The 26,964-nt window shown below is 33.5% G+C and overlaps 2 protein-coding genes across 2 annotated transcripts; one reads left to right on the forward strand and one right to left on the reverse strand.

Annotated features, from left to right (window-relative positions):
* Positions 1 to 3,807: 3,807 nt before the first annotated feature.
* LOC142554513 (uncharacterized) lies at positions 3,808 to 5,376 on the forward strand. The gene is made up of 4 exons (XM_075665183.1): positions 3,808 to 4,238; positions 4,403 to 4,479; positions 4,575 to 4,973; positions 5,065 to 5,376. Exons 1-4 carry the CDS (start codon positions 3,815 to 3,817, stop codon positions 5,161 to 5,163), a joined length of 999 nt encoding a protein of 332 aa, XP_075521298.1. The 5' UTR covers positions 3,808 to 3,814; the 3' UTR covers positions 5,164 to 5,376.
* A 1,815-nt stretch (positions 5,377 to 7,191) lies between these two features.
* LOC142553668 (cation/calcium exchanger 4-like) lies at positions 7,192 to 9,600 on the reverse strand. The gene has a single exon (XM_075664096.1). It carries the CDS (start codon positions 9,305 to 9,307, stop codon positions 7,397 to 7,399), a length of 1,911 nt encoding a protein of 636 aa, XP_075520211.1. The 5' UTR covers positions 9,308 to 9,600; the 3' UTR covers positions 7,192 to 7,396.
* Positions 9,601 to 26,964: the final 17,364 nt, after the last annotated feature.

Raw genomic sequence — 26,964 nt, forward strand, 5'->3', positions numbered from 1 at the left:
AAAACCTTGATCACACCTGAAGTCGATTTCTCGTTTGCAACTTTATCGGCAAAGTTCTTCAACATCGTAAGTCGAATAACCACCAACATCTGTCTATCAATGAGATTCCAATCATTATCTGACATTTTTTTCTTGTTTATCCCTACAAGCGGTAGTTGCAATTTTTTTACCATACATTTAGTCTTCGATTTGCATTCTCCGGAAAGATAAGTCGTTTTCATCGAATTTTCCAATATCATGTATCAAATCTTATTCGATGTGCGGAGTTACGTCCACTTACTACAACTGCAAATTTTCAGTATATTGAAAACCAATAAAACAAAGAGAATTTTACAAGAACATATCATCTCTCAAACTATTTTCTTGTCACTCTCCATTTATCTATCTCGCTCTCTCTATGTATGTGATAATAATACAGTGACGCCTGTCAACATATATAAATAATATAACAGGGATACATTAGGTATATGTAAAATCCATAAAATATCCTTAAATAAATAATTATGTTCCATATATATTAACAATATATGGAAAATTTGATCCCAGTGGATGGGTAGATCAGAAAATCAACATTGATAAGACCCCTTTGGCGAACCATGGGCCATGGATTCTAGCATTGTAGAAGGGTCGAATTTACCCTTGGATACATTGTATAACGTGTTTTATGATACTAATATCATCAAGTTTTAATTGGATTACTCATTTTAATTTACTTCCTCGTCTCTTTAATTTAAAGAAAAAAATTTAAATTTAAAAAGTTTAAAAGAATTTATTATCCATATTAATTAATTTTGAAATACTTAAATAATCAATTTTATTTTCTAAATATGTTGCCATAACATTTAACCAAAGATATATGAAGTGAAACAACACTAACTCCTAATAAATAATAGCAGTTATTGTTATGATTTTTTTATAACCATCATCTAACTAATGACTCCTGATAATAAAAATTATTGTTAATATTATTTATAATTGTCATCTAACTAACGACTGTTGATATAAGTTAGACGTTACGGATTAAATAAGAGATTATAGTACTCTAACGTTCGTTGGACTTGCAAAATAATATATACCGTTGTAGTGTCTCATTAACTAAATTGCAGATTGTTCTCTTCCGAGAACATAGCCTTCCTCTCCCAAGAAATAAATCAAGAGGCTCAGAATATGTGTATACCATAAGCACACTAATTAAAACTCTTAAAGCAGAATGATAAGGTGGGACTGTCAATGAATTGTCTCAGCAGATGTCACAACACGCGTTTCGTTTATATAATTTTTCATTTTACATATAAAATTAAATTTTATAATATTCGATTAGTATAAAATGAGTAACTAATCATAAAATTAAAAGAATTATTGTCTAAAGAAATTGAATCAATTATATAAAAATGACTTCCACATAATTATTAGCATGTAAATATATTAATAAATATATAAGTAGATATCATATTACATAAAATAATTACTAATAAGAAATACTATAATAATATTTGTTTTACAGTAAAGTTTGAAGTATACGGATGGAATGAGTTTTAATCTAAAATTTACGCTATTAATTTAAAACATGCAATTAATATAATTTCGGATTAGAGATGGTTTAGTATCATTTTTTTAGTTATCATTGTCATTTGTCATTATTTAGGGTTTGACTACTGGTCTCCTACTTTCCACTCTAGATTATGTAATAACTCATACATAATCTTGAAATCATAAATTAGTAACAAAAATGAATAAGCATTTAAGAAATTCCTATGTTTTGTAAAATAATGTTGACTGGAATTTGGTCAAACAACCCAATATTTTTTTTATACAGTATGATTTTTTTTTTATAAAACAAAAAAGAAATTGAAAGGAAAGTGGGTTTTATTTTATTTTTTTGGAAGAAAAAAAGAAAGTGGATTATAGAAATTCGTAATCTGTCGAAAGTCAAATAAATAAATGCACTCATTACAAAATTTACAGTGAAGAATACACACTCACCCATATAAATACATCTCTTCAATTTTCTATCCTCTCCACTCTAAATTTTGCATCAATAATTGGGTACTAAATTTATGTACTACCTTTTCCTTCAATTGATTTCACTCCTTTTCATTTTTCACTTTAAAACCATGATTTTTTTTATGATAAGAATTTCGCGACGAATCAATCAGAATATCAGAGAATTCATTATTATTCATATAACTTTTTACACACACACACACACCTATATATATATATATATATATAATTTTAAATGTTTGGAGATTTTGATTTATTGATAATTAATGTACGATTCTTCTTCATGTGTAGAGATTATTGTGATGATGACAATGTGGGATTTTGGTGGCATTTGGGGAAATGAAGGAATAAGCAATTCAATGGCGCCTTCGTTCCATGCAATTGTGCATCAAGAGATTCGTGTATTGGTTGTGGATCATGACACTGACTCACTAATGAACACTGCCAAAATGCTCGAAATGTGCTCATACCGAGGTACACGCCTTTATATATATAATTTTTTTTATATAAAACGGATGAAATTTTAAAAAATAATTGTTCCAATTCAATCTTGGCAAAAGACATATTATTATGAGTAGGTCTCTTGTGAGACGGTCTCACGAATCTTTATTTGTGAGACGGATCAACTCTATTGATATTCACAATAAAAATTAATAATTTTTCTTAGATGACCCAAACAAGATATCTCTCTCACAAAATACGACATGTGATCATACATTTTCACACAAATTTTTGTCAATTATTACAGAGAATTGAGTTAGTGTATTCTATTGAATGTTTTCAAATCACATTTCAACTTCAGGCCGGTTCGAATCCTTCCGTCTCGGAGGGTTTTTATTTTTCATCGCTCATTTTGTTTCTAAATTAGTCGACATGTTTTTCATAAAGAAATTCACACGCTTTCTATAAATTGATAAATACGTGTCTGTATCTTACTATATTTGACGAATCCCCTGATTTGATCCCACGTTGTCCAGATCTTGGTCCTTCGGTGGATTCCCTGGAAGACCCCGTTATAGCAAACTAAATCTGGCATTCATAACATGTCATTTTTAATATATATTTTTTAATGAATTTCCCATATTGCTATAATAATTTATATAAAAAAAGGAAAATGTTTTCATAAATATTCAATAAACGTCGGACATGCATCATCTTATCCATCGAGTAATTTTAATCAGGTTAACTCGTGAATTTGCCTTCGTTGTTTCAGTTACATTTGTTGAACTTGCTTCTGCTGCTATATCAATTATCACTAGCGGGAAGGCCAAATTCGACATAGTGATGGCTAACGTCAACTCGCCAGACCTCCATGGATTCAAGCTTCTCCAACTCGCTGTCAGCATGGATTTACCGGTCATTTGTAAGTGTGTGTGTGTATATATATATATAATGAAAAAAATTGTATTCTTGGTCGTGTATATATATATTTTTTCTGATTTGTTTATATTTTGTTATCAAATTTTAGTTTTAGTCTCATATATTTTGATTTTTGACAATTTTAATATCTTTTTATTTGGAGTGTTGACATTGCACTGCATACGTCGTTGAAGCATCGATGTCACCTTAGCGTCCGTCGAAAAGATAAATAAAAATAAAAATAAATAATAACTGACTAAACTGAAATTTGACAATATTGAAAACTAAAATCGCAAAAAGACAAATACAGACTACCAAAAATACAATTTCCAAAATTTTATAATCACAATGATTCTCAATGTATTGTTTCATTTCGTTTCACTCAAACATTATAATTAATTTTAATTTCCTTTTGATATTTCAAGTAATGTCAGCCGATGATAACGCGTTCATGGCCATGAGAGCTCTGGAAAATGGTGCCTTCCTTTTCATTAAGAAACCTGCAACACTTGAGATCCTGAGGTGCCTGTGGCAATATGTTCTGAAGGATAAAACCCGAATGCTCCGTGAAAAAGAGAGATTTCCAGAAGCAGCAGCCACGGGTAATTATAGCACAAGAGGTATGGAAATCTATAACGGAGAAGACTATAACGGTCATAACTATAACCACGGAGACAACGACGGCGACATGATGAACAATAAAGGTAAACTGGGCAAGAAGAAGTTACTGGGGCACAAGGGTAGTTGGCGCCAGGATGACTATTCGCAGAATCATATGTTTGGGAACAATAAGGTTAGGAGAAAGGTGTGTACGGAGTGGACTCAGGAGCTTCATGCCAAGTTTATGGATGCTGTTAGGCAGCTTGGTGAAGGCAGTAAGTTTCTTATCCTTTTCTTTGGTTTAATTTTTGCCAGTTATTAATCGTTTCGAATCTTCTTCTTTTTATAGATATCGTTTCGAATCTTTATGTATGTGTGTGTGTGTGTGTGTATATAATTGCCATAACACTGCGTGTCATCGATATATTTCAATGCGTAGGGTGCTTTCCTAAGGAGATTCTTGATCTGATGAATACACCTGGTTTGACGAGAATGCAAGTTGCTAGTCATCTGCAGGTTTGTTCCGAGATTATTGTGAATGGCCGTGCACGGTCACATAACATCATTTTCTTAGGTTTTCTTGATCTAACCTTTACTATTTTTCCTCCTAGAAATGCCGGAATGACAACTGGCGAGCACCCGATGAGAGGAAATCCCAACAAAACTCCCCTCAAGCGTCTTCTGATATCATGTCCAACTACAAGCCAAGGCGATTTGGGTCGATGCCCCTGTTGGCTAAGGAACAATCTGAACCAAGATCGGGCTCTGAAACCGAGACCGTGGATAAGGGTGAGAATGGAAAAATGGGACTTCCACCTGCAGCGTACGAGCATCCACCTCAGCCTGGCCAAGCCCGTGGTGGCAGGAGGCATCCATCTGATGACTTCTTCCGCTTTGCCGATATGGATTGCCTGATTCAGAACTTTCCTGGCGTGCCACAAGGATCTGTCATAAATCCTCAGGCTTCAGGGGCAGGCCCGCGTCATTTGAACCAAGTTTACATACAACAGGTCTCAAATGAAAATTAACACTAACTTTAATGACAGAGTGTATCCCAAGAACTTCTCTAAGTTCTAACATTTGATCATTAATTTTATACAGAATTCGGTTGTGCCAAGAATGGATGGGAGCCAATGGAGTTCAGAAGCAACAAACTTTGAGAGCGACGGCTCAGATACCAAAGACAATGAGAATAACTAAAGTGCTGTTTTAAGAATTCAGAAACAATATTTGAATAAAGTATGCAGTGACATTACAGCTTCCATACAAGACTTTGTAATAATGGACAGGCTGATAGTATTTAGTCCTCCGGTTTTCATTTTCTTGAACAAAAAAACTTCAAATTTTATTGAGTAATCATGAAACATTGCTGGAACTTAGATGCAACAATTGTGTTATGAGCTCGGGAAATGGATCGAGTTATGGCACGATGAACTGGTTTAGCTTTAAGAGTGTTATTATCTTTTGATTTTTCTTTTCCTGCCGTGCTTACCTATTTTGAATTGAATATTAGAAGGCACAGGCAACGGACTTGTATACTCTATGAATTTTCTTAAATTTTGCAAATGAATAGGCATAAAATTTATTTCACTTCTTATGCAGTAGTAGCACACGTTTTTTCATAATTCATCTATCGTTCCAAACAAACATGATCTATCTCTTTCTTTCCTGACTTGATTTTCACCTCATTCAGTTTCTTTTTATCTCTTTTTTATTTTTTCTGCTTCATTTGATGAAATTCAGCAATGCTTTCATTGACTCGGATTTCCACGGTTTCCTTGTCATCATCAGATTTGATGTTCGTTCTTCTTTTCCTTACGTGGGACCTGTTTTCTCCGATGATCTTCTTATTTTGTTTATCTAAGCCGTTCATGCTTCGAGTCTTCTCTTTTTTAATTTCTCATGTTTTTTGAAGAGCCACTTAGTTTTTACAAAGCTTCCACCACCATTGACAACACGTCCTGTTTTTATGAATATAAACTTTGCTACTCCTTGTTAACTTTCCCTATTTTATTTCATTGATTTTCCATGATAATTTCAACATTTTTAATTTCTCTTATCCTCTCTTTCTTTCCTTAACAATGGTGAAGAAAGATAACATCTAGATTTAGAGTGTGTTGATGAAATTGATCAAATAACAAAATTAGCAACTCCAAAAAATATTGAAGAAATATCCTACGAGAACTGTTGTTATTCCCTCAAGAAATTCTCATCTTATTGTATGATTGTCAATCGCAGGAAATTTCAAAAATGAACGAAATCAAATTCTGATAAACTTATATGGTTCAAGTAATTAAATTAGTGTTTATTGAGATTGCGAACTTTCACTTTGAATATTTGTTTGGTCTAAGAAGTCCAATTGGTGTATTATTCCGTTTCCAAATATTTTTATTTTTGTTATATATTTTTATTATTTTAAGTTAAAAAAAATTAAATTATTAGTTAAATATTATTTTGGCAAATTGAATAATCATTTTTAGACACAACTCAAATTTAAGTTTATTTGAAATTAAATTTTATGCATAATTTTAAACAAAATTGAAATTTTTTTTCCAAACTAGATGTTAAGTCACTTTTTTCTTCTAGTTATAGCCATATTCTAATTTGTATATTTTCTTGCTACTCAAAATATTGTAAAACAAATTTCCAAATAAACCACCAAGAAAATCACTAATCTACAAAATTATGTTGAGAGTCAAGTCTAAAAAAACAATTATTTTGAATAATAATTTTGATAAAGAAAGTAATTAAGATGCCCTATAAGTCTATTAACCCCAAAAATATAGTGATAGGATCGGTTGAATTAAAACATCCGCTCTTTTCTGTGTATTAATCACATTTAATTTGATCAACCATGGCTTAGAGCCACTTTTTTTTCTCCTCCTTTTAGACCAAATCATTAAGTTTTTACTCACATTTCACTTAATCTAGCTTAATTTCAGCTTAATCTCTTTTTTATAACTGATTTAACTCGCTCCATATTATATCATGCATATAGCTCATAATGCAACACATCAAGTTCTTTGACACAATTTATTGCTTTAACGATGATCAACAATTCTGGAAAACAGCACTACGAATATGAATTTCAAAAATATTTCATGGAGGGCTGCACCTTCCACATGAATCAAGATTTGAGCGCAACCATCAAACATGGCCGGTTCCAAATACCAACTGAGAAAACAAGAATTCAAGAACACTCGAAGAGCAATTTCGTGTCCACAGAGGGAACAAAAATGGAGAAATTATATCACATCATGAGTCAAATATTCCTGTTTCCCAGAAAATTATTTTTACTAGGAGCATGGAAGTAAAGCACGGCAAACAAGTATTCCACACAACAGAGATGATAATGAAAAATATCCATTTCCATGTGTTCCATTTTATTTTAAAGGCACATTTGAAGATTACTCAAAGATGTCTGTACATTATGTCAACTAAAACCAGTAAACGAAATCAGACCCAATGCAGTACCCACCCTAAAAGAGAGAAATATCAAATAAATTGTGATAAGTCCAGCTCCAAGCATCCTGTTAGGACGCATGCCATTCCTTGGCAACACGACGAGTGCCCAAACAAGTCCTGACATGAGAAAGCTAAGGGTATAATACAAACTTATATCTCGTGGGATATTTAACCAACCAGGTTCTGCATACCAAGCGCCAAGAAACATCGAGATGCCCAATCCGATAAGCACATTGAACATAGGACCAGCATAGCATCCTGACATGGCAATCTGCACGCTATCCCCTCCATTCATCGACAATGCAACGTTTGAAACCAAATCACCCATCGAGTTCCCCCAAGCCAATACAGTCGAACCAAGGATGGCAGGATTGATACCAAAAATGACACCTAATCCTACTAGCAGAGCAACGAGCTCATTTGCAATCAAGTAAAACCAGACAATGCTCATGAAAAACCCTCCTAAAACCCAAGGTAGTAAAAATTTCTGGGGTGGATGATCTAATCTTGTGTGGTTATGTGCAAGAATACTAAGTGTGCATCCAACAGCAACACCCAAAAGATCGCCGATTATTCTACTTTGAGAACTCACATTGTCTTGTGTACTCCATATACATGAGAGAAGAATTGGTGCCAACAAAGCACTGCCAACAGCATAAAACTTTGACCATGTCTCTTCCTCCACTAAAGGAATTGTGAGTCGTCTTGGAACTGTTAAAGGCAACTCCAGCAGGGCACATAGTTTTGAACAAGAGAATGATCGGTGTTCTATTCCCGAGTCTTCGTCATTCCAACCCCACAAAGATTTGTCGGCATCAGGAATCTTCAAAACTTGGTTTGAATAGATCGCAACATTAGAGGCCCACATCCACTGCGGGAGGGATGAATGAGACTGAGCTTCATCACTGTTGGTTTCAAGATCAAGCAACGGGCTAAACATGGATTCATCATCTTGAGTTCCCTGAGAAAATACACTTCCTCTTACAGGAAGCAAAGGGGTGACAGCATCCAATTTCAATCTCTGAGCCTGTTCCCTCAGAACCTCATTAGCGGCAACGACAAAGGCATAGACAACATAAATAGATAAGAAAGCGATGGCGGTTCCGACACTCACTGTACCAACAACCAATATCAACAAAAGGGCCATAATTGAAACCATAAAGAATATAATGTCTCTTATAAAACATTTCTTATCGATCTGAAAACCATGATCGGCAATACAAAGGGAAACAACCCCAACAACAATGCAAGTTACAAAGACAGCTCCTCCAAGAACACTATTAAGGCCCACGTCTCCAGCATCAGTCCCTACAAAAGCAGCGATACTTGCAAACACATCAGGAGCTCCATTTCCTAGAGGCAGCAGAGTAACCCCAGCAACAGTTGGAGAAAACTTCAATAAATTCGAAAGCTTTTCTAATGAAGGACAGAAGTAATCAGCTGCAGTATTTCCTAAAAGATAGAACAAAGCAGCAAGCCAAACACACAACACGAGATATGTCCACGCACTCTCGCCACAATCACAATAATAAAACTTCATGTAATCTAAGAACCCTCCTGACTTGCACTGAGGGTGAGCTTTCAAGAACTCGCAACTATTATTATAGCCCTTGTGATCCACTAATCCAGCGCAGAGTTCAAGTTTCTTTACATCTAGATAATCCGAATCAGACCCATTTAGATTAACTGAAGAATCAATACTTAATTCTACCATTTCCCTTCGAATCACTGAGACCCTACCCAACCCAAAAGAAAATACACCTCTTGACATAATCTCACCATTGTAGAACATAAAAATTAAACCTAGGGTACATAATGCGTTGAAAACCCCTCGAATTCGAGAGCTTTTTCTGCTGTAAAATCCAATCGATCGCCTCATTTCCCTGAATTCACGACTCCAATTTGTACACAAATATCATTAACGTGGATACATAATTTACAAAGTGAAAGACCCTGGCTTCAATTCATCAGCTAAGAAAACAAACCCCCTGGTCTTTAAAAACAATAATCATACTAAACCATAGAGAATTGAACTTATCTCAGTTTCGAAAATCCAAAAATAAATCAGGGTTTAAAAATTGTGGAATAAAAGGTGGGGAAATTAATTGCGTCGGGATTCGGAACGATGAACAACCACCCAACAATTTTCCAGAGACTTTTCTCATTAATTTGCTTTTAACAGTATAAGTCTCCATTTTCATATGGTAAATTACATTCGTACCCCGAAAACACTAATAAACTCGAGTTTTACATTTGAAATTATTCGTTTAAAAAACGCGTCACTTGACAATAATCAAAATTCTAATAAATAAATAAATTGTAAGCCACACCAATAAAGCAAGTCTCATTTATACATGTGTTTGGGCTATTTTACGTTCGCAAATCGAAATATTGTGCAAACAATTTGAAAAAAATAGCTTAATATCTGATTTTATTTATTAATACAATTGGAGAAGTGATAAGCTTTTTGTTTTTTTTTTCTTTTTGTTTAAAGACAAAAACGTATATGAGACGGTCTCACGGGTCGTATTTTGTGAGACGAATATCTTATTTGGATCATTCATATATGAAAAAGTATTACTTTTTATTGTGAATATCGGTAGTATTTGATTATGATGATAAATGAGAAAATTATGTACCAAAGTGTAGGATCAACAAGATATAGATGTATGTCTCTTTCCTAATTGGATAATTAAGAATTCGAATGTTGATATAATATTCCAAGTACTGGAATTGTGACTTTCTATTTTTTTCCTGCATGTACTTAATAATATGGAAGAGTTGGTAAATAGATATTTTGGTTATGCTGTTTCTGAGTCAAATTTTATTTTTTGAGATTGTTACAATCTTATCTCACACAAAAAAGTATAGAGCAAAAACAGGTCCCCCAAAGTGCAATCCAGCCAACTTTAAAGCATCCTAAATGATTGGAATGATCAATGAGAAACTTCATCATGCATTTCTTCGTCTCCCAATGAGCAAGTTCACAAGAAGATTAAGGTTCAAGAACAACACATGAAGTTGGGATTATTGACCAGTTTTGTAGATCTCTTATGAAGCAGCCCTCGTTAAAAAACTCTGCTCTTTTTTTTTTTTTTTTGCAAGAAACATGATTTACATCTCTTTTCAAATTTTATCTTTGCCCAAATTTGGGTTTTGATTCTAGTTTTTAAAAATATATCAGATGAATTATTTTGATTCTAGTTATTTTTAAATCTAGATATTTTGTTCAATTTTGTGTTTATGATACCAAATAGATCATTCAAACAACCAAAACATCACAGATATAATAAAGAATGAATTATAAGATTCAAAATGTTTGCAACTTCTCGAACTGTCTCTGGCAAAAAATGGTTGAGTAGTTTTTTTCACATTCTGAGTGATCCTTGTAGATCTGATAATATCTTGAAGAAAGAGCTGGTGAGCGATGTATGATATATATAAGAATTGTGCTCAGAAGTTTTTAAGTATGCAAACCTTCTTTTTAAATTTGTCGCTTCAATTATATCTATATGTATGAAATTCTTGTTTGCATTCTCTATATATAGTACTAAATTCTTTTTTTCCGCTCAACGGCTCTTTGTGTTGTAATCCGACAATATGGACACATCATTGTTACGTGCTGCAACTTTCATTAAATGATCTTTAATGTTTTTTCACGTTTTTTGCTTTTAAAAGTCCTCTTTGTACAAAAGCAGTTAAACGACAGACCGATGAAATGTCTTACGTCAAATGAGAGTTGATAGGATATGTGCAATATTTCTACTTTAAGATGTCGATGTTAGAATTTTTCTCAAAATCATGTTTCTACGTATATATAAACAAGATATATAATATGCGGAAGCTTAATCAAGAATTACCTCCGGCCATTGAAAATTTTTTATTTCTTTGCTTTTTCTTCGATCGATGCCTTCTAAGCACTCCACCATCTCGATAGATGGTGTATATTTCTTATGAGGTGTGTGTACTTAGGGACCTCAATCGTCTCTATTTATAGGCATCTCATACTATCAACGAGAAAAATCGGGAGTCTGAATATCAAAAGAAGAAACGTGTACGCATCTCAATTTTCTAAAGTTGAGGTTGCGTACGCAAGTTTCGTCAAAATATGTAGGCAATGGTCGTCGTCAATTCCTACACGATATTTCTTTTAACATGTGTCATATTTCTTACATTCTCCCACTTGACACATATATCTCATTTACCATAGGAGAAAATAAAATACATGAATCATGGCGATAGGTCATCTAAAAAACGATTATTATCTTCCATGTATGACAATGTATTATATCTCTCAAATAACTTAATGAATAACCATATGTTTATTCGAGGTCCAACTTTATTGATATTTCTCAAATCAATAAATGTGTGCACAACAAATATGAGAAAATATCACATCATAGTTTCATTAACTTTGTTCTTACAACAAAATTACATAAAAGAACCAAGTCCCATTCTTTCTGTATGATCCTTAAATTTTAATGGTGGCATGTCTTTAGTCAAAGGATCTGCAATCATCAATTCAGTGCTAATGTGCTCGATAAGTAACTTTTTATCTTTAACACGTTCTCGTATGGCTAAATACTTTATGTCGATGTGCTTGCTTCGACTACCACTTTTGTTATTTTTAGCCATAAAAACAGCAGCTGAATTGTCACAATATATTCTTAATGGCCTAGATATAGAATCCATAATTCTAAGCCCTGAAATGAAACTCTACAACCATACACCATGTGAAGTTGCCTCAAAACAAGCTACGAACTCAGCTTCCATAGTGGAAGTAGCAGTCAATGTCTACTTTGCACTTCTCCAAGATACAGCTCCACCAGCTAGCATAAAAATATATCCGGAAGTGGATTTTCATGAATCAATGCAGCCAGCATAGTCTGAATCAGAGTAGCCAATTACTTCCAAATTCTCAGTTCGTCTGAACATACGCATATAATCTTTGGTCCCTTGAAGGTACCTCATGACTTTCTTTGCAGCTTTCCAGTGATCTAAACCTGGATTACTCTGATATCTTCCCAACATCCCAACAACAAATGCAATGTCAGGTCTAGTGCAAACCTGAGCATACATCAAGCTTCCAACAGCATAAGCATAAGGAATGTTTTTCATTTGTTCCCGTTCTAGATCATTCTTTGGGCATTGGCTCAAATTGAATTTATCGCCTTTCACAACGGGAGCTATACTTGGTGAACAATCTTTCATCCGATATCTCTCTAAAACTTTGTTGATATAGGTTTCTTGAGACAGACCTAGAATACCTCTAATTCGGTCTTTTTGTATCTTAATGTCAATGACATAAGATGCATCGTCCATATCCTTCATATCAAAGTTTTTCGAGAGAAATTGTTTCACCTCATATAACAAACCATTATCATTGGTTGCAAGAAATATATCATCCACATATAGAATAAGGAAACAAATCTTGCTCCCACTGACCTTCTGGTATATACATTGATCCATGAGGTTCTCAACGAATCCGAATGAAGAGATAACATCATGAAATTTTAAATACCATTGACGGGAAGCTTGTTTCAATCCATATATAGATGTCTTAAGCTTACAAACCAATTGCTCACCATTACTAGAGAAGAATCCTTCAAGTTGTTTCATATAAAACTCTTCCTCTAGTTCTCCATTGAGAAAAGCTATTTTCACATCCATTTGTTGTAAATCTAAGTCAAAATATGCAACTAATGCTAGAATGATACGAAGAAAATCTTTCTTAGATACAGGAGAAAAAGTCCCCTTATAATCGATTCCTTCCTGCTGAGTGAATCTTTTAGCAACGAGTCTTGCTTTATACATTTCAATGTTGCCTAATGAGTCTTTCTTTGTTTTGAAGACCCATTTACATCCAATGGCTTTTACACCATTAGGCAACTGAACAAGATCCCAGACTCCATTAAATGCCATAGAATTCATCTCTTCTTTCATAGCATTAAACCATAGTTTTGACTCATTACAACTCATGGCTTGTTAAAACGTTTCAGGATCATTTTCGGCTCCGATGTTAAAGTCCGATTCTTGTAAATACACAACATAATCACTAGATATTGCTGATCTTCTTATTCTAGTATATCTCTTAAGGTTATTTGGTTGATCAACAATTTGTTGTTGTTCTTCATTAACAACTTGATCTACTGGATTTTCATCAGCGATTTGTAGAACTTCAGTAATCGGTTGCCTAACACCCATTTGATCTTGAGGGGTGTGAATAACGACTAATCTGTCAATTGAATAAGAGGGTTGTGCATTAATGTGATCATTCTCAAAAATTATGTTATGATCACTCCCACTAATCAAGTCGTTTTCAAGAAATTTTGCATTTCTTGATTCCACAATTCTAGTGTTTTGAGATGGACAATAGAATTTGTACCATTTGGATTTTTCGGCATACCCAATGAAATATCCACTTATGGTTCTTGGATCCAGTTTATTTTCATGTGGGTTGTAAACTCTTATTTCAGAAGGACAACCCCAAATGCGTATATGTTGCAAACTCGGTTTCCAACCTTTTAATAACTCAAATGGCGTTTTTGGGACAGCCTTAGTTGGAACTCGATTTAATATATACACAGCTGTCTTAAGAGCTTCAGTCCACAAGGATTTAGGAAGTTTGGAGCTACTAAACATGCTCCTTACCATGTCCAATAATGTTCGGTTTCTCCTCTCAGCTACGCCATTCTGGTCAGGAGAACCAGGCATAGTATATTGGACAACAATCCCATGTTCTTGGAGAAACTTCGCAAACGGACCAGGTGCTTGTCCATTCTCAGTGTATCTACCGTAATATTCTTCACCTCTATCAGTTCTCACGATCTTAATATGTTTTCCACATTGCTTTTCCACCTCAGCCTTAAAAACCTTAAAGGCTTCAAGTGCTTCGTTTTTATTATGAAGCATGTAGATATACATGTATCGTGAGTAATCATCAATGAAAGAGATGAAGTATTTCGAACTTTGCATGTCCATATCTGGATAACAAATATCTGAATGTATGATTTCTAATATTTTCGTACTTCTCTTGGGACCCTTTTTAGACTTATTGGTCTGCTTTCCCTTAATGCAGTCCACACAAGTCTCAAAATCAGTAAAATCTAAAGTACTAAGTACTCCATCATTCACTAATCTTTTAATCCTCTCTATGGAGATATGTCCCAATCTTCTGTGCCACAATCTAGAGGAATCTTCATTTATAACACATCTTTAATACCTCCTTTAATATGCATAGTGGTTATATTATTTTGTAAAGAAATAGAAAAAAGACCATCAATCATTGTATCATTTTCAATAAGATTTGATTTTATAAAACAAATTTATTGATTTATCCAAAAACTGAAAGGAATAACCAAGAGGTACAAGTTTTGATATTGAAATTAAATTCCTAGAAAAACTAGGAACATAAAAGGTCTTTTTCAATTTTAAAATATAACCACAATTCAACACTAGGCAGCAAGTCCCAATAGCCTCCACATGCGAAGACATCTTGTTTCCTGAATAGATGCTCTGCTCATTTTCTATTGGTTTTCTTAGGTTTTGCATACCCTGCAAGGTATTTGTAACATGGATTGTAGAACCAGAATCAATCCACCATGTGTTATAAATCATATCAACCATATTAGATTCATAACAAACAAATGAAGTAGGAATACCTTTCTTTTCAAGCTAGTCCTTAAATTTATTGCAATCCTTCTTAATGTGTCCCGTCATTTTACAGAAAAAACACTTGGATTCTTTCTTGATGTCAGGCTGGGGTGGAATTATTCCTTTCCCTTTTCCCTTGACTTTGGCTTGCTTCTTATATTTTTCTTGTGTAGTCATAAATATATTATCACTCGTTTCCATCAACAACCTTCCTTCCTCTTGAACACACATGGTCATTAATTCATTAATCGACCATTTATCCTTATGTGTATTGTAGGAAATTTTGAAGGGTCCATATTACTGTGAAAGAGTGCATAAAATGTAGTGCACAAGAAAAGTCTCAGACATTTCCACTTCAAGTGTCTTGAGCCGAGCCGCTATGTCTCGCATTTTCATTATGTGCTCTCGCACAACTCTCACACTGATGAGCCATAATGAAGAGAATTACATAATTATGATGCTTGCAAGTGCCTTATCTGAAGACTGAAACTGTTCATCAACAGCCTTCAGTAATTCTTTGACATTATTATGCTGATCGACAGAACCACGCATACCAGCAGAGATTTTGGTCTTTATGAACATTACGCAGAGTCGATTAGATCACTCCCATTTTTCATAAAGATCAACATCATCCGGAATGTTGTTTTCAGTAATAGCAGATGGTTCGTCTTTCCGTATAGCATAATCAATATCCATCCACCCCAATTGAAGAAGAATTCTTTATTTCCATATTTTATAGTTATCGCCCTTTAGTTCGGGAATGTCACATTTCATATCAGAAAAACTCGCAGGTTGCATAACTGCACAAAATATCATATGCTTAAAATTTAGAGACAATATCATGTTTTACCAATGTAAATCATGTTTTTAAAAAAAAAAATCTAGTGACATAAAATTTGCATGTGGGCTAAAATTTTAATTCAATAAAATTTTTCTGTAACTTTATGATAAAACTATCAAAATGTATTTTCTTTAACTCCTGTGGGTAAATTAAGAAAAATATAATTTGATTTTTTAACCTAATTAGTTATATAATAATAAAAATCCATGTGGGGTAAATTTTATTATGTTTATATAATTAATTACAGTTGATGTCCATCATGTGATCCAAATCCACTTAATGCATAATTTTTTCATAATTAAGGATGTTGTGGCTATTCCTCAATTATTTAAAATTATACAGTTCACTGGACAAAATTTTGACTTTATTTAATGCTTTATATAATAATTATTTCGCAATCAAAACTTTCCAAGAGTGCTCCCAGGAAAGATAGGTAAGGCTAAGGCCCTTTAAATACCTAACTCCTAGACAGAGCAACGTTCATCAGGGAGACCTGTGGCTAGTCAAAGCAGTTTAAACCGATCTATGAAGAACTCCCTCAGATCATGTTTTCTCACGTCACCTTATAATTATTATTCACTTTAATTATCCACATTTATTTGAATCTTTATAAGCCAAAACTTTTCGTTTAATATCTTTATATTCACATTTTTACTTAATATGAACAAATACTTTCCCCATCAGTTTTTCTCTTCAATCAGAGTAGTGATAAAGTGAGGATCATTTGTTCATTTGTGAACATCTGAAATATTTTATAATATTATATTCACATCTTACTTGATATGTTCATTTCAAATTATAAACAACTCAATATAATTTAATATGAACATAATGTGAATATTGATTTACCAAAATATTTTTCAATACAATTTGCATTTAAAAATCTTTTTAAAAATAAATGCAAGTATAATATTAAATTTGCATGTACACATCAAATATTTATCCATAATATTTGACATTATATCTAACATGCAAAAAATAATTTCTAAACATGTATTGAAAATTGCACTGAATTTGGAAATATTAAAATCTATTTCCAAATCAATTTTTTTAATTATTATTATTTAAATAATAATAAAAATAATGTACAAGAATAATTGAATTCGTGAGTCTCATGCATTTACCTATAAGAATAATTTAATTTGTGGGTCTCATTTCATTTAATATATATTGAAGGCTTCACGTGATTTATGTGAAATGTTGCCTTCACGAAGACATCTCATTATATCACGTAGGCATCTCATTATATCACGAAAAATTTTCAGAACCCTTCATCTTAAAAATATCATTCCTCAAAAAATTTTCGAAAATTAGAAAACTGAATATTTTCATCACTTCAAGGAAGATTTTAAAGGTGGAACCGAGAACAAAATTCTCAGGTAAGTTTTTAAATATTATTACGTGACCCGATCTTTAATTTTCAAGTTTTTTACGCAAATTTCAGAAATTGAAAAACAAATTTTCAAGGCAGAGGTATCACTGCTCTGATACCAAATGTTAGAATTTTTCTCAAAATCATGTTTCTACGTATATATAAACATGATATATAATATGCGGAAGCTTAATCAAGAATTACCTCCGGCCATTGAAAATTTTTTATTTCTTTGCTTTTCCTTCGATCGATGCCTTCTAAACACTCCACCCTCTCGATAGATGGTGTATATTTCTTATGAGGTGTGTGTATTTAGGGACCTCAATCGTCTCTATTTATAGGCATCTCATATCATCAACGAGAAAAATCGGGAATCTGAATATCAAAAGAAGAAATGTGTACGCATCTCAATTTTCTAAAGTTGAGGTTGCGTACGCAAGTTTCGTCAAAATATGTAGGCAATGACCGTCGCCAATTTCTACACGATATTTGTTTTAACATGTGTCATATTTCTTACAGTCGATTGATCGGTTGACTTTCACAATATCCATAATTTTTTCCGGTCGAGAGACTAAATAGCTTGCGACCATCTTTTTAACACCGATAGCATGTTACTCTTTGTCTTTAGCAGAAAGGTCGAGTACCTAAATACAAAATGGTGGCAGCTTGTTCAAATGCAATGAATTATTGTTTGTTATCACCAAAATTAAGATATTTAACATATAAGTATCACTTTTATATCAAAAATATATGGTATAATATATGTTGATTTGGGTAAAAATGTTATTATTTTTTACTACTAGTATGAACCAGATCAAACCCTATAATGAATCATGCTCATAATATTTTTATATTCACTTAGTAATTATTTTTTTATAAAATAAATATTTTCAAATATTTGACTATGATTTTCTAAATAAAAAATAACGGATTAATAAACTAAAACTTGATTTCTAGCGTAAGTTAGTTGAGAAAACGAGAAACAAATTCGTTACATGTATTAAATTTAGGGGTGTTCATTCGGTCCAAACTGAATCAAATTTTCGGTTCATCGGAAACACAAATAGAAAACTGAAATGAATTGAATGGTTCAGTTCGATTAAAAACCAAAATATTCGGTTTAACCATTTTTTTAAAAAAATGTACTTATTGCTTTTTTTTTTAGGTCGGTTCATGACTCGTCCAAGTTTTTTTTGGAAAGTGAGTAAATGACCAATTATTCGAAAAAAATGTATATTCAAACCAATGAATTAAATTTGTAATTTCAGTGAATTAAGTTTACTTGTTTTAAATACATAAATTATTACAATATTTATTATACCATAATGACTTAACTAAATAAATTTAAAAGTACTTAATGTTAAGTGAATGTCCAAGTTGATTTTTTATAGTACTTAATTTACAATATATGTGCAGTTGTATAGCTACTCCAGTGGTAAATTGCAAAAATTGCTATACATGTGTATTTTAGGACTTTAACCCAAAAAAAAAAGGATACAAATGAAATAACAAAAAATAAAAAAGAAAAATTATTTGAAAAGAAAAAACCGGTTTCGATTCGGATCGATTAGCTTTGTAGTTTTCCCAGTTTTGTTTTTTTTTTTTGAGACAATCGCTGAATTTGAGCATCGAAAGATTATCACCGAGTTTCTCCCAACTCCTCTAACTTGTTCTTGACGTAGATGACGACCCAAAATATTAATTTATCAAGAGTACTAAAGAATCATTTGTCCACCCAAATTGACAGATCACCTAGATCCACTCTTTGTATATATTAATTTTTCATTTTTATATCATACATTATTCTATCCACTCTTTTGAGTAATTTTATTCCTTAAAGTGTCACATATATATTAATTTATCATTTTTATATCATACATTATTCTTTATTTCATCTCATAAATATAATTTGTCCTACATGAATAAGATAAAATGGTGAGATCCATATCATTAATTTTTAGATTTATGCTCTGACTCATTCCCACTAGAAAAACTCTTTAATGATATTTTCTAGAATTAAAACGTGTTGGAAGGAAATATTTTAATTTTAATTTATTTTTAAAAGCGGAAATGTTTTTAATTTTCATGTAGAGAATAATTGAAGTTAGATTTAATTCATTGACGTGACTCAAGATTAAATATGAATGTGCATTCGACCTTATCTGATAAGACTCCAACTGCAAATCAACTATACAACCCATACACACACACACACACACACACACACACATATATATATATATATACATATACATACTAGTGCACATAATTCATTTGATTTACATTTAAATGAAGATCAAAATATAATTATAAAAAATAGTGAGGGACTACTGTAATTTTGATATATAAATTAAAAATAAAATGAAAAATAAAAGAATAAAAAAATGACTTTAGTGAGAATTGAACATATAAACCTATAACTTAAACTCAAAAAAACAATCGCTCTATCCACTAAACCATATATAACTTGCATTAATAAAGTATTATATATATAGCTATAGTTTATGCGTTGTGTGAAGATTCTAAATGATCTAACGCTAAAATTCTTATTTTCATAGTTCAAGTTTCATAAATCCAATGACATGTAACAACAAGATAAGATTCATATTTCAAATTAGTCCAAATATCAGTTGTCAATCTAACTCTATAAAAAATATTTTAATGTTTCTTTATATTCTTTATATATCTCGAATCAATATTTCTTAAGTGTATGCCTAGAAATATTGTGAAAATCAGGTTGAATAGTATTAATTAATTCAACAAAATATTCTTGTTCAGTTATTATAAAAAGTTGACAACATTTGGTAACAAATTTTACGATGGTTTTTCGAAAAATGGGCGCCGGAGGGGTGTCCGACGTAGCCACTCCGATGCTAAAGTCAGCAGGTTTTTCAGGTGAACACAGACAATATTTTAGAGAAAATATGTGTAATGCTTGAGAGTTAAAAGATTTCAGAGTTTATAAATGACATTAATACCTGATATTTATAGTAAGAAAATGAGGTAGGTACCTCGATTCCAGTGCCACCTACTAAGTATGGCAAGTCGGTTGCCCACACTCTAGCTTCTAATGGCTTATAGAACACTCCAAGCTCAAGTTGTTCTGACAGATTAGACGGTCTATATCAATCATATTCGAGTGTGGTTCAATTCTCGAGGTAGTCCGGGTAGTCGATTACCCGGGTATTTGGATGAGAGCCCGGGCTGTGATGACTGCCCGGGAAGAGGAGAAAGTGCCCGGGCTCTTGATGGTGCCCGATTTTTATAAGTGTCTCAAACTTAATAATGTATTTTATATATATATATATATATATATATATATATATATATATAAGTAATGATCTACACACGCAATATATATGTTATGTAATTTTTTGTTATTAATTAGAAAGATAGTTTTTGAAACTTATACAGCAGTTTTCAAGCTAGATAAGTGGGAAAAGAAGATTTTTCTTCTATATCAATGTTAGTTTTTTCATTTTTCTTTTTTAATATTTGCATTAGTTTCGTTGGAGTAGAAGAGATATATAGGTAAATTTAGTTTAGTGTCACGTTGACGAAGCAAGTCAGTTTCTGTACATTCTCATGTTTAATTAATAATGTATATATATAATGTTTTCAGAACAGAAACTGGCCGACTAGTTCGACCCAGAACCGAAATGGGCTGGTCCAGACATCGCCCAAAATTATTTTACCAGTCAAATTGATCAAGAACCGGTCGAACCCGTATTGAACCAATCAAACCAATCATAACTTGTCAAACACTGATTACTAGCCCATCTCCTCGGCTTGTGTTTTTCACTCCCAAACTTTCTCACCGGCTACACGTCTTTCGATCCCGATTGGAATCACCATCTATAGACCCTACATAAATCATTTTGATTACACCCAGAGCAGAGGATTTTCCCCGACCTCTCTCCCCACGAACCCTGTCTGGTGGGGAGGGCTTGTCATGACCCCCTAACCTGGGCTTGAAACCCACGGAACTGGCGGAAGGAGGGGTCTTAAATTCTTGGGCACTCACGAGGGTCCCCGAGCTTTCTTCACTGGTGGACCGGCATCGACGGGATCTGGTCGGTAATGACCCCTCTTCAATCGCATACATTCGTTGGTACCGCGATAGCCTTCTCGGTGATACGTGCAATATTTCATGGTTTCCCTTGAATCCTGAGAGCACCGTGAGGGTTGGGAAAAAAACCTTCTCCTCATCATAAAGGTGTACCACCCGATCTTTTGAAACATTTCATTGGTATGTATTGAGAAAATCGCCCTAAAAGGATTTTCCTTTTGTGCTCGATCTTCTATCATCCATGGTCAATCACCTCTTTCTTTCTTCATGGTGTCTCTCTTCTGTTTCTGGGTTTCTTCCATGTTAATATACTTCTCTGCCCGGTAAAATAGATCTTCAAAATACCACGGTAGATTTTTTACCAGGGATCGGAAGAAATCTCCCTCCCAGAGTCCCTGCATAAAGGCTGTAATTTTGGTACGGGGGCACAGAAAGGCACTTTCAAGGATTCTTTGTTGACCTTGCAGATGTATGCCCGCAATGAATCATCCCCACTCTGTTTCACCTCGAACAGGCTGAAAGCAGCTTTCTTGTACCTCTTACTTCTACTAAAGTGGTGCAAGAAAATGCTCTTGAAGTCATCAAAAGAGTGTATGCTTTGTGGCTTGAGCATGTCAAACCACTATTGGGCTGAGTACACCAACGTGGTCAATAAAGCTTTATACTTGATCTTATCCTCATAGCACGTAGCATGATTATGTTCTCAGACCGGGCCAAATGTTCTTCTGGAACGGTGTTCCCGTCATATTCTCTAACTTCAACCGAATTGTAGTAGACAGACAGGGGCTCATTCATTATTAGGGTAGAGAAAGGACACCCTCTTGGATGGACTCGGGGGGATAAGGAGAATCCGATTTGTCCTTCCAACTTTTTTATTTTCTTCTTTAAATCTTCTCATTCCTTGGTCATGGTAAGGGCTTTGAAACATTCTTGAATCTTGAGAGCTTTCATCCTTTTTTTTTGTTTTGTCCCAAGGGTTAGATTCATCCTCAAATTCGTCTTCTCGAAGCATATGACTGCTGCTGGGAGATAACTTTTCTGCAATGGCTTTCTAGACAGCCACTACTATCTATTGGGTCAGCTGTTTTGGATTGATTGTAAAAGTTTGCTAAAGAGGTGGATTCCCTTGGGGGATGTCTGATTATGTGGTCTCTCTACTGGAATCATCTCTCTACACTAATTTTCAGGTAGAAACCATAAATACGTCTTAGATTTATTTCCTATAGGCAGCACCAATTATGTCAATCGGATAAATCGAGTGAGCTGGGTGGGCGATTTACCGATGTGTGCTTCATGGGGAGGCTAGAGATCGGGCTGGTAGTCCCCAGGCTAAATGATTTTCACACTTTTAAGAGAAAATAATGTTAGCAGGCGCCTGAAGATTTACCGGCATAGCCACTCCGACACTCAAGTCATTCAAGTGTTTATGCAAAAGAAAGTGTGATATAGAGAGTATATATTGAGGTATTGTGAAAAGTATTTAGTGAATAGAATGTTTTATGATCAAGTAAATCAGGGTATTTATAGGGAAGAAGTCTATGATGATCTTGTTTTCAGTATCCGACCACTCCTGATGACAGGATGGCTGCCCATGCCCTGCCTCCTGACACTTTCACAACTGATAACCCATATTGTTTTTAGCCTTATCACATCACCCCTACATGCACGGAATGACATGCTAATGATTTCGAAGCATGGCTTCCCACACTTGTTGGCTCAGAATCTTCGGTTGTCCCGAAGTGCTCAGGTAGTGATCACGATATGAGAACATAAACAAAACCTCTGATTCGTTAAGTATTCTTACATTTCTCGTGCGAAGCCAAGATTCCGAACTCACTGGAGCATGCACTGGTCTTATCAATCAAGGAAGGTTTACTAAATATTAATTTTTTTACCTGGGCTGATTCTTACCCCAACTTCTCCTATCTTTCCATCTATCATTTGCCCGTAATTAAACAAAAATATAATTTATCTAATAGTTCCAACATATTCAATTTCTAAAATATAATTTCTCTCAAATATCAATTCAATATTATCCACAATTTACTTAAATTTGATCTTACTATATCTTATGTATATATTTTAAGATTAATATATTACTAACTTTTAAAATTCAAATTTAAAGTAAAAATATAGTTAAAATATACATGCAACATGTTTGGCAGCTATATTTTTTTTTCTAAAAAAAAAGCTTAATTTTGATAATTTATTTATAATTTTTGTTATCAATGTTATTAAATCTGTCGTCTTTATTATTATCATTTTATGATTTTTTATTTAATCTTCAAAGTGAAATTGATGTGACGAAGTCACGACGTTAATGAGTGTAATGCCACAACACTTTCAAGGAAAATTATTAAAATTGTCAATCACTGAAAAATATAAAGTTGATACTGAAATTTGATAATATAATTTACCAAATTGGTAAAAACACAAACATATAAGACAAGAAATATAATTTTTCCAAAATTATATATGGATGGTAGATAGTGATATGGGTAATAATGCAATAAAATCACAATTAATATAATTAGATAAATCGATATAACCATTTCCTTCTAATTCGATAAATTTATACTATTAATTAATCTTAAGCCATATATAGTAAATAATTTAATCCGTCAATATGAAACAGAAACTTCCACAACTTTTTAATTTTAAAATCCTACTAAATTTTTTTTCATTTATTAAAATTCGAAACATTCCATTTTCAAAATAACTCAACGTTTACAAAAATAAAGTGCATAAAAATACATAAATCGTCAACCACAAAATCGTATGTCAATTTTAAAATAATCCAAAAACTAAACTTTAAAATAAAGCATTAAATCTCCCAATAAACAATCCTCACAATCTTTGCGTAAAAACTTTAGATATTAAGTAAGTGGGGAAAATAAATGTCTCTCGGGAGTATACTGCCAGACTCGATCAACTCAAGCACCAGCGTCTCCCTCAAAATCATCATCGCCTGCAACCATCCAAACCTAGTGAGTATAATGACTCAGCACGTTCTAACCATACATAACAAATAATACATACACATGCACATGCAGCTTTTAAAATAAATTTTTTAATAAAATAAGTTGACGTAAAACCTTGTAATCATATATCATATGATAATCATTAAATCATAAAGCTTTCCATCATCGTATATCATTTTTTTGGTGAAGTTTGATCCTTGAAAGCGACTAGTTGTATCATGTGGTCGACTGATCAGTATTAGCTCATCATTGCGGATGGGGACCGGCACTAGGCACCACCGTAAATGAAAATACGATCGTCGGGCTCCCTCTGGAGCCTTCTCCCGTAAACAGACTCCCTCTAAGTCTTCTCCCTCACGATATTCTCAATATTCATATCACATCTTTTTTGTCACATTCCATTCACATCCTTCAAAATATTTTTCTTTTCTTTTATTCATAAAATATCATATCATTTCCAAATTTGTTACAAAGCATTTTTAACAGCAAAAATTGCAAAGTTTTATATAAATCATGAAATCCTATATTTTAATCATAAACATTTTAAAATATCATTTGGCATGTGTTATGATTTTTTGGGACACTGTCAGACGTTTCGTACTGCTCGAGAAGTAAAACAATCATTTTACCCTTGGACCCAAAATCCTCGATTTTGACTTTTTCTCATTTTTATTGATTCGAGCATATCCCAAATAATTATATAAGTTTAATTTTGACTTCTAATATTTTTATTTAACGTGAACTCGAGACTTTCGACTTAATTTCTTAATTACTAAATCGTAAAGTATTCTAATCCTGAAAACATTAAACATACATTTTTCACACATAAACTACCCTCCTGAACCATGAATCAACCCTCCATGGACCACATTTCGAACCATTATTCTTCCTAGCCTAAAATCGAACCCTAGTTCTTCAACCAAGCCGCGGATTCCTCAAAACCCGAGCCACCCTCAGCTATCATGGACCTACCCCTGGCCAGACCCTCATGGACCCTTCCAGACCTAGTCTATACCAGCACACCGGCCCCTAGCCACAAGACCAAGCGTGCGCTTCTTTCCTTAGATCCCATAGGTCACGGCTCCTCTCCCACCGAGCCACCAAGGACCACGGCTGCACCAGACCAATCCTCAACCCCAAGCCATCTTCCTTAGACCCTACTGGACTAGCCTAGACCGCCCTAACCGAGCCGTGCACCACCCCTCAGAACCCGTCCAAACGCGTGCATGGGAAGAGTCCTTGCACTTGTGGACTTTTCCCTACCTGTTGTCCATGGCTGGGACTCTTCTTAACACTGAACCATGTCTAGCACGGCCCCTGTCCAAGCCCTAGCCGAGCCGCACACGAGCCTCTCCCCTAGCCGATCCCCAACCCAAGGAAATCCATGGAGAAAACCCTAGGCTCGTTCCTTCCTAATCCAAGCTCGGTTCCAGCCTTCATGTTGACCCTTAACGACCCCATTTTCCTAGCCTTTAACTCGTCCTATTGGCAGCGTGTACTTAGAATTCATAACGTGTTTCAAACAGGCGTTAAATTAGCAAAACTTTGAAAATAATCATCAAAACGTTAAGCGATTCGTATTCAAATATTTTTCATGCTAAAATACGTAAAACATGCATATTATGATTTGAATGGTGCAACAAAAGAGTTTAGAAGCGTGCCTTTGTGTTTTTTAAACGCTTGAATACGCGATCGTTGGCGCGGGTTGCGAAAAGAGACAAACGGGCGACGAAAACTCCTTGATTATCCTCTCCTAATTTTCGAAAATTTTAGGTGTGTGTTGTGTGTGAAGTTTCGGCTGCTATGGCTCAAGAAAAACTCTAGGTTTCTATTTTATAGATTTTGAAATTTGCATGTTAATGGGCTAAGGTTTTGGGCCTTTGTGTTTAGGAGCATTTGAGCCTCCTAATCTTATGTAAATTAGACATAATAACACCTATTTAATTCAAAAATAAAAGTTTACAAAAATTAGTTTTCAAAAATAATATTTTTGGTCCTTTAAAAGTCACTCGCTTGCCCAAAATCGGCTTCCCGGATAAAATCGAGCTCGTCTCGTAAAATAATTTGGGCTCCAGCATTTTTAGAAAATTTTAAACATATATAATCATATTATTAAACCTCAAAAAAAAAATATCTTGGTCGTCACCGACTTCTTCCACATCATATTATCGAGTATTCGGATAAATATTTAGTTTTTATAAAATCTTGCAATTAGACCTTCAATCATATAATATCTATCATTTGGGCATTTAAAATCAATTAAATAAAATGAATAAATAATTTAAATCATTTGAATGCATGCGGCTTACGTGTACTAAATTTTTCAGGCATCACAGAAACTAAACTAAATTTACATTATAGCCTTTTCTACTTTAAATAATTTTTCGAAAACTAAAAATTTACATAACATACGCATCGTATGTATCCGATAAATAATTTAAATAAAGAATTACTTTACTTGAATTTAATAACCTTGTTTATATGTAACATAAAAATGGGAACTGACCTACTCTAAATATTTTAATTTAAATGCACGTGAAAAATAATCCAAATATATACAAATTAAACAAATACCCATAATAAAAATTGTAATAATAATAATAATTCACATGAAGTAAGA

This window comes from Primulina tabacum, chromosome 8 (genome assembly GCF_025594145.1).
Source record: "Primulina tabacum isolate GXHZ01 chromosome 8, ASM2559414v2, whole genome shotgun sequence".
Taxonomy (NCBI): domain Eukaryota; kingdom Viridiplantae; phylum Streptophyta; class Magnoliopsida; order Lamiales; family Gesneriaceae; genus Primulina; species Primulina tabacum.

Coding starts and splice junctions, on each gene's coding strand:
- LOC142554513 (XM_075665183.1), top strand. CDS start 3,815: ATGGCCATGAGAGCTCTGGAAAATGGTGCCTTCCTTTTCATTAAGAAA. Junction 4,239..4,402: donor TAGGCAGCTTGGTGAAGGCA/GTAAGTTTCTTA, acceptor TTCAATGCGTAG/GGTGCTTTCCTAAGGAGATT. Junction 4,480..4,574: donor AAGTTGCTAGTCATCTGCAG/GTTTGTTCCGAG, acceptor TTTTCCTCCTAG/AAATGCCGGAATGACAACTG.
- LOC142553668 (XM_075664096.1), bottom strand. CDS start 9,307: ATGAGGCGATCGATTGGATTTTACAGCAGAAAAAGCTCTCGAATTCGA.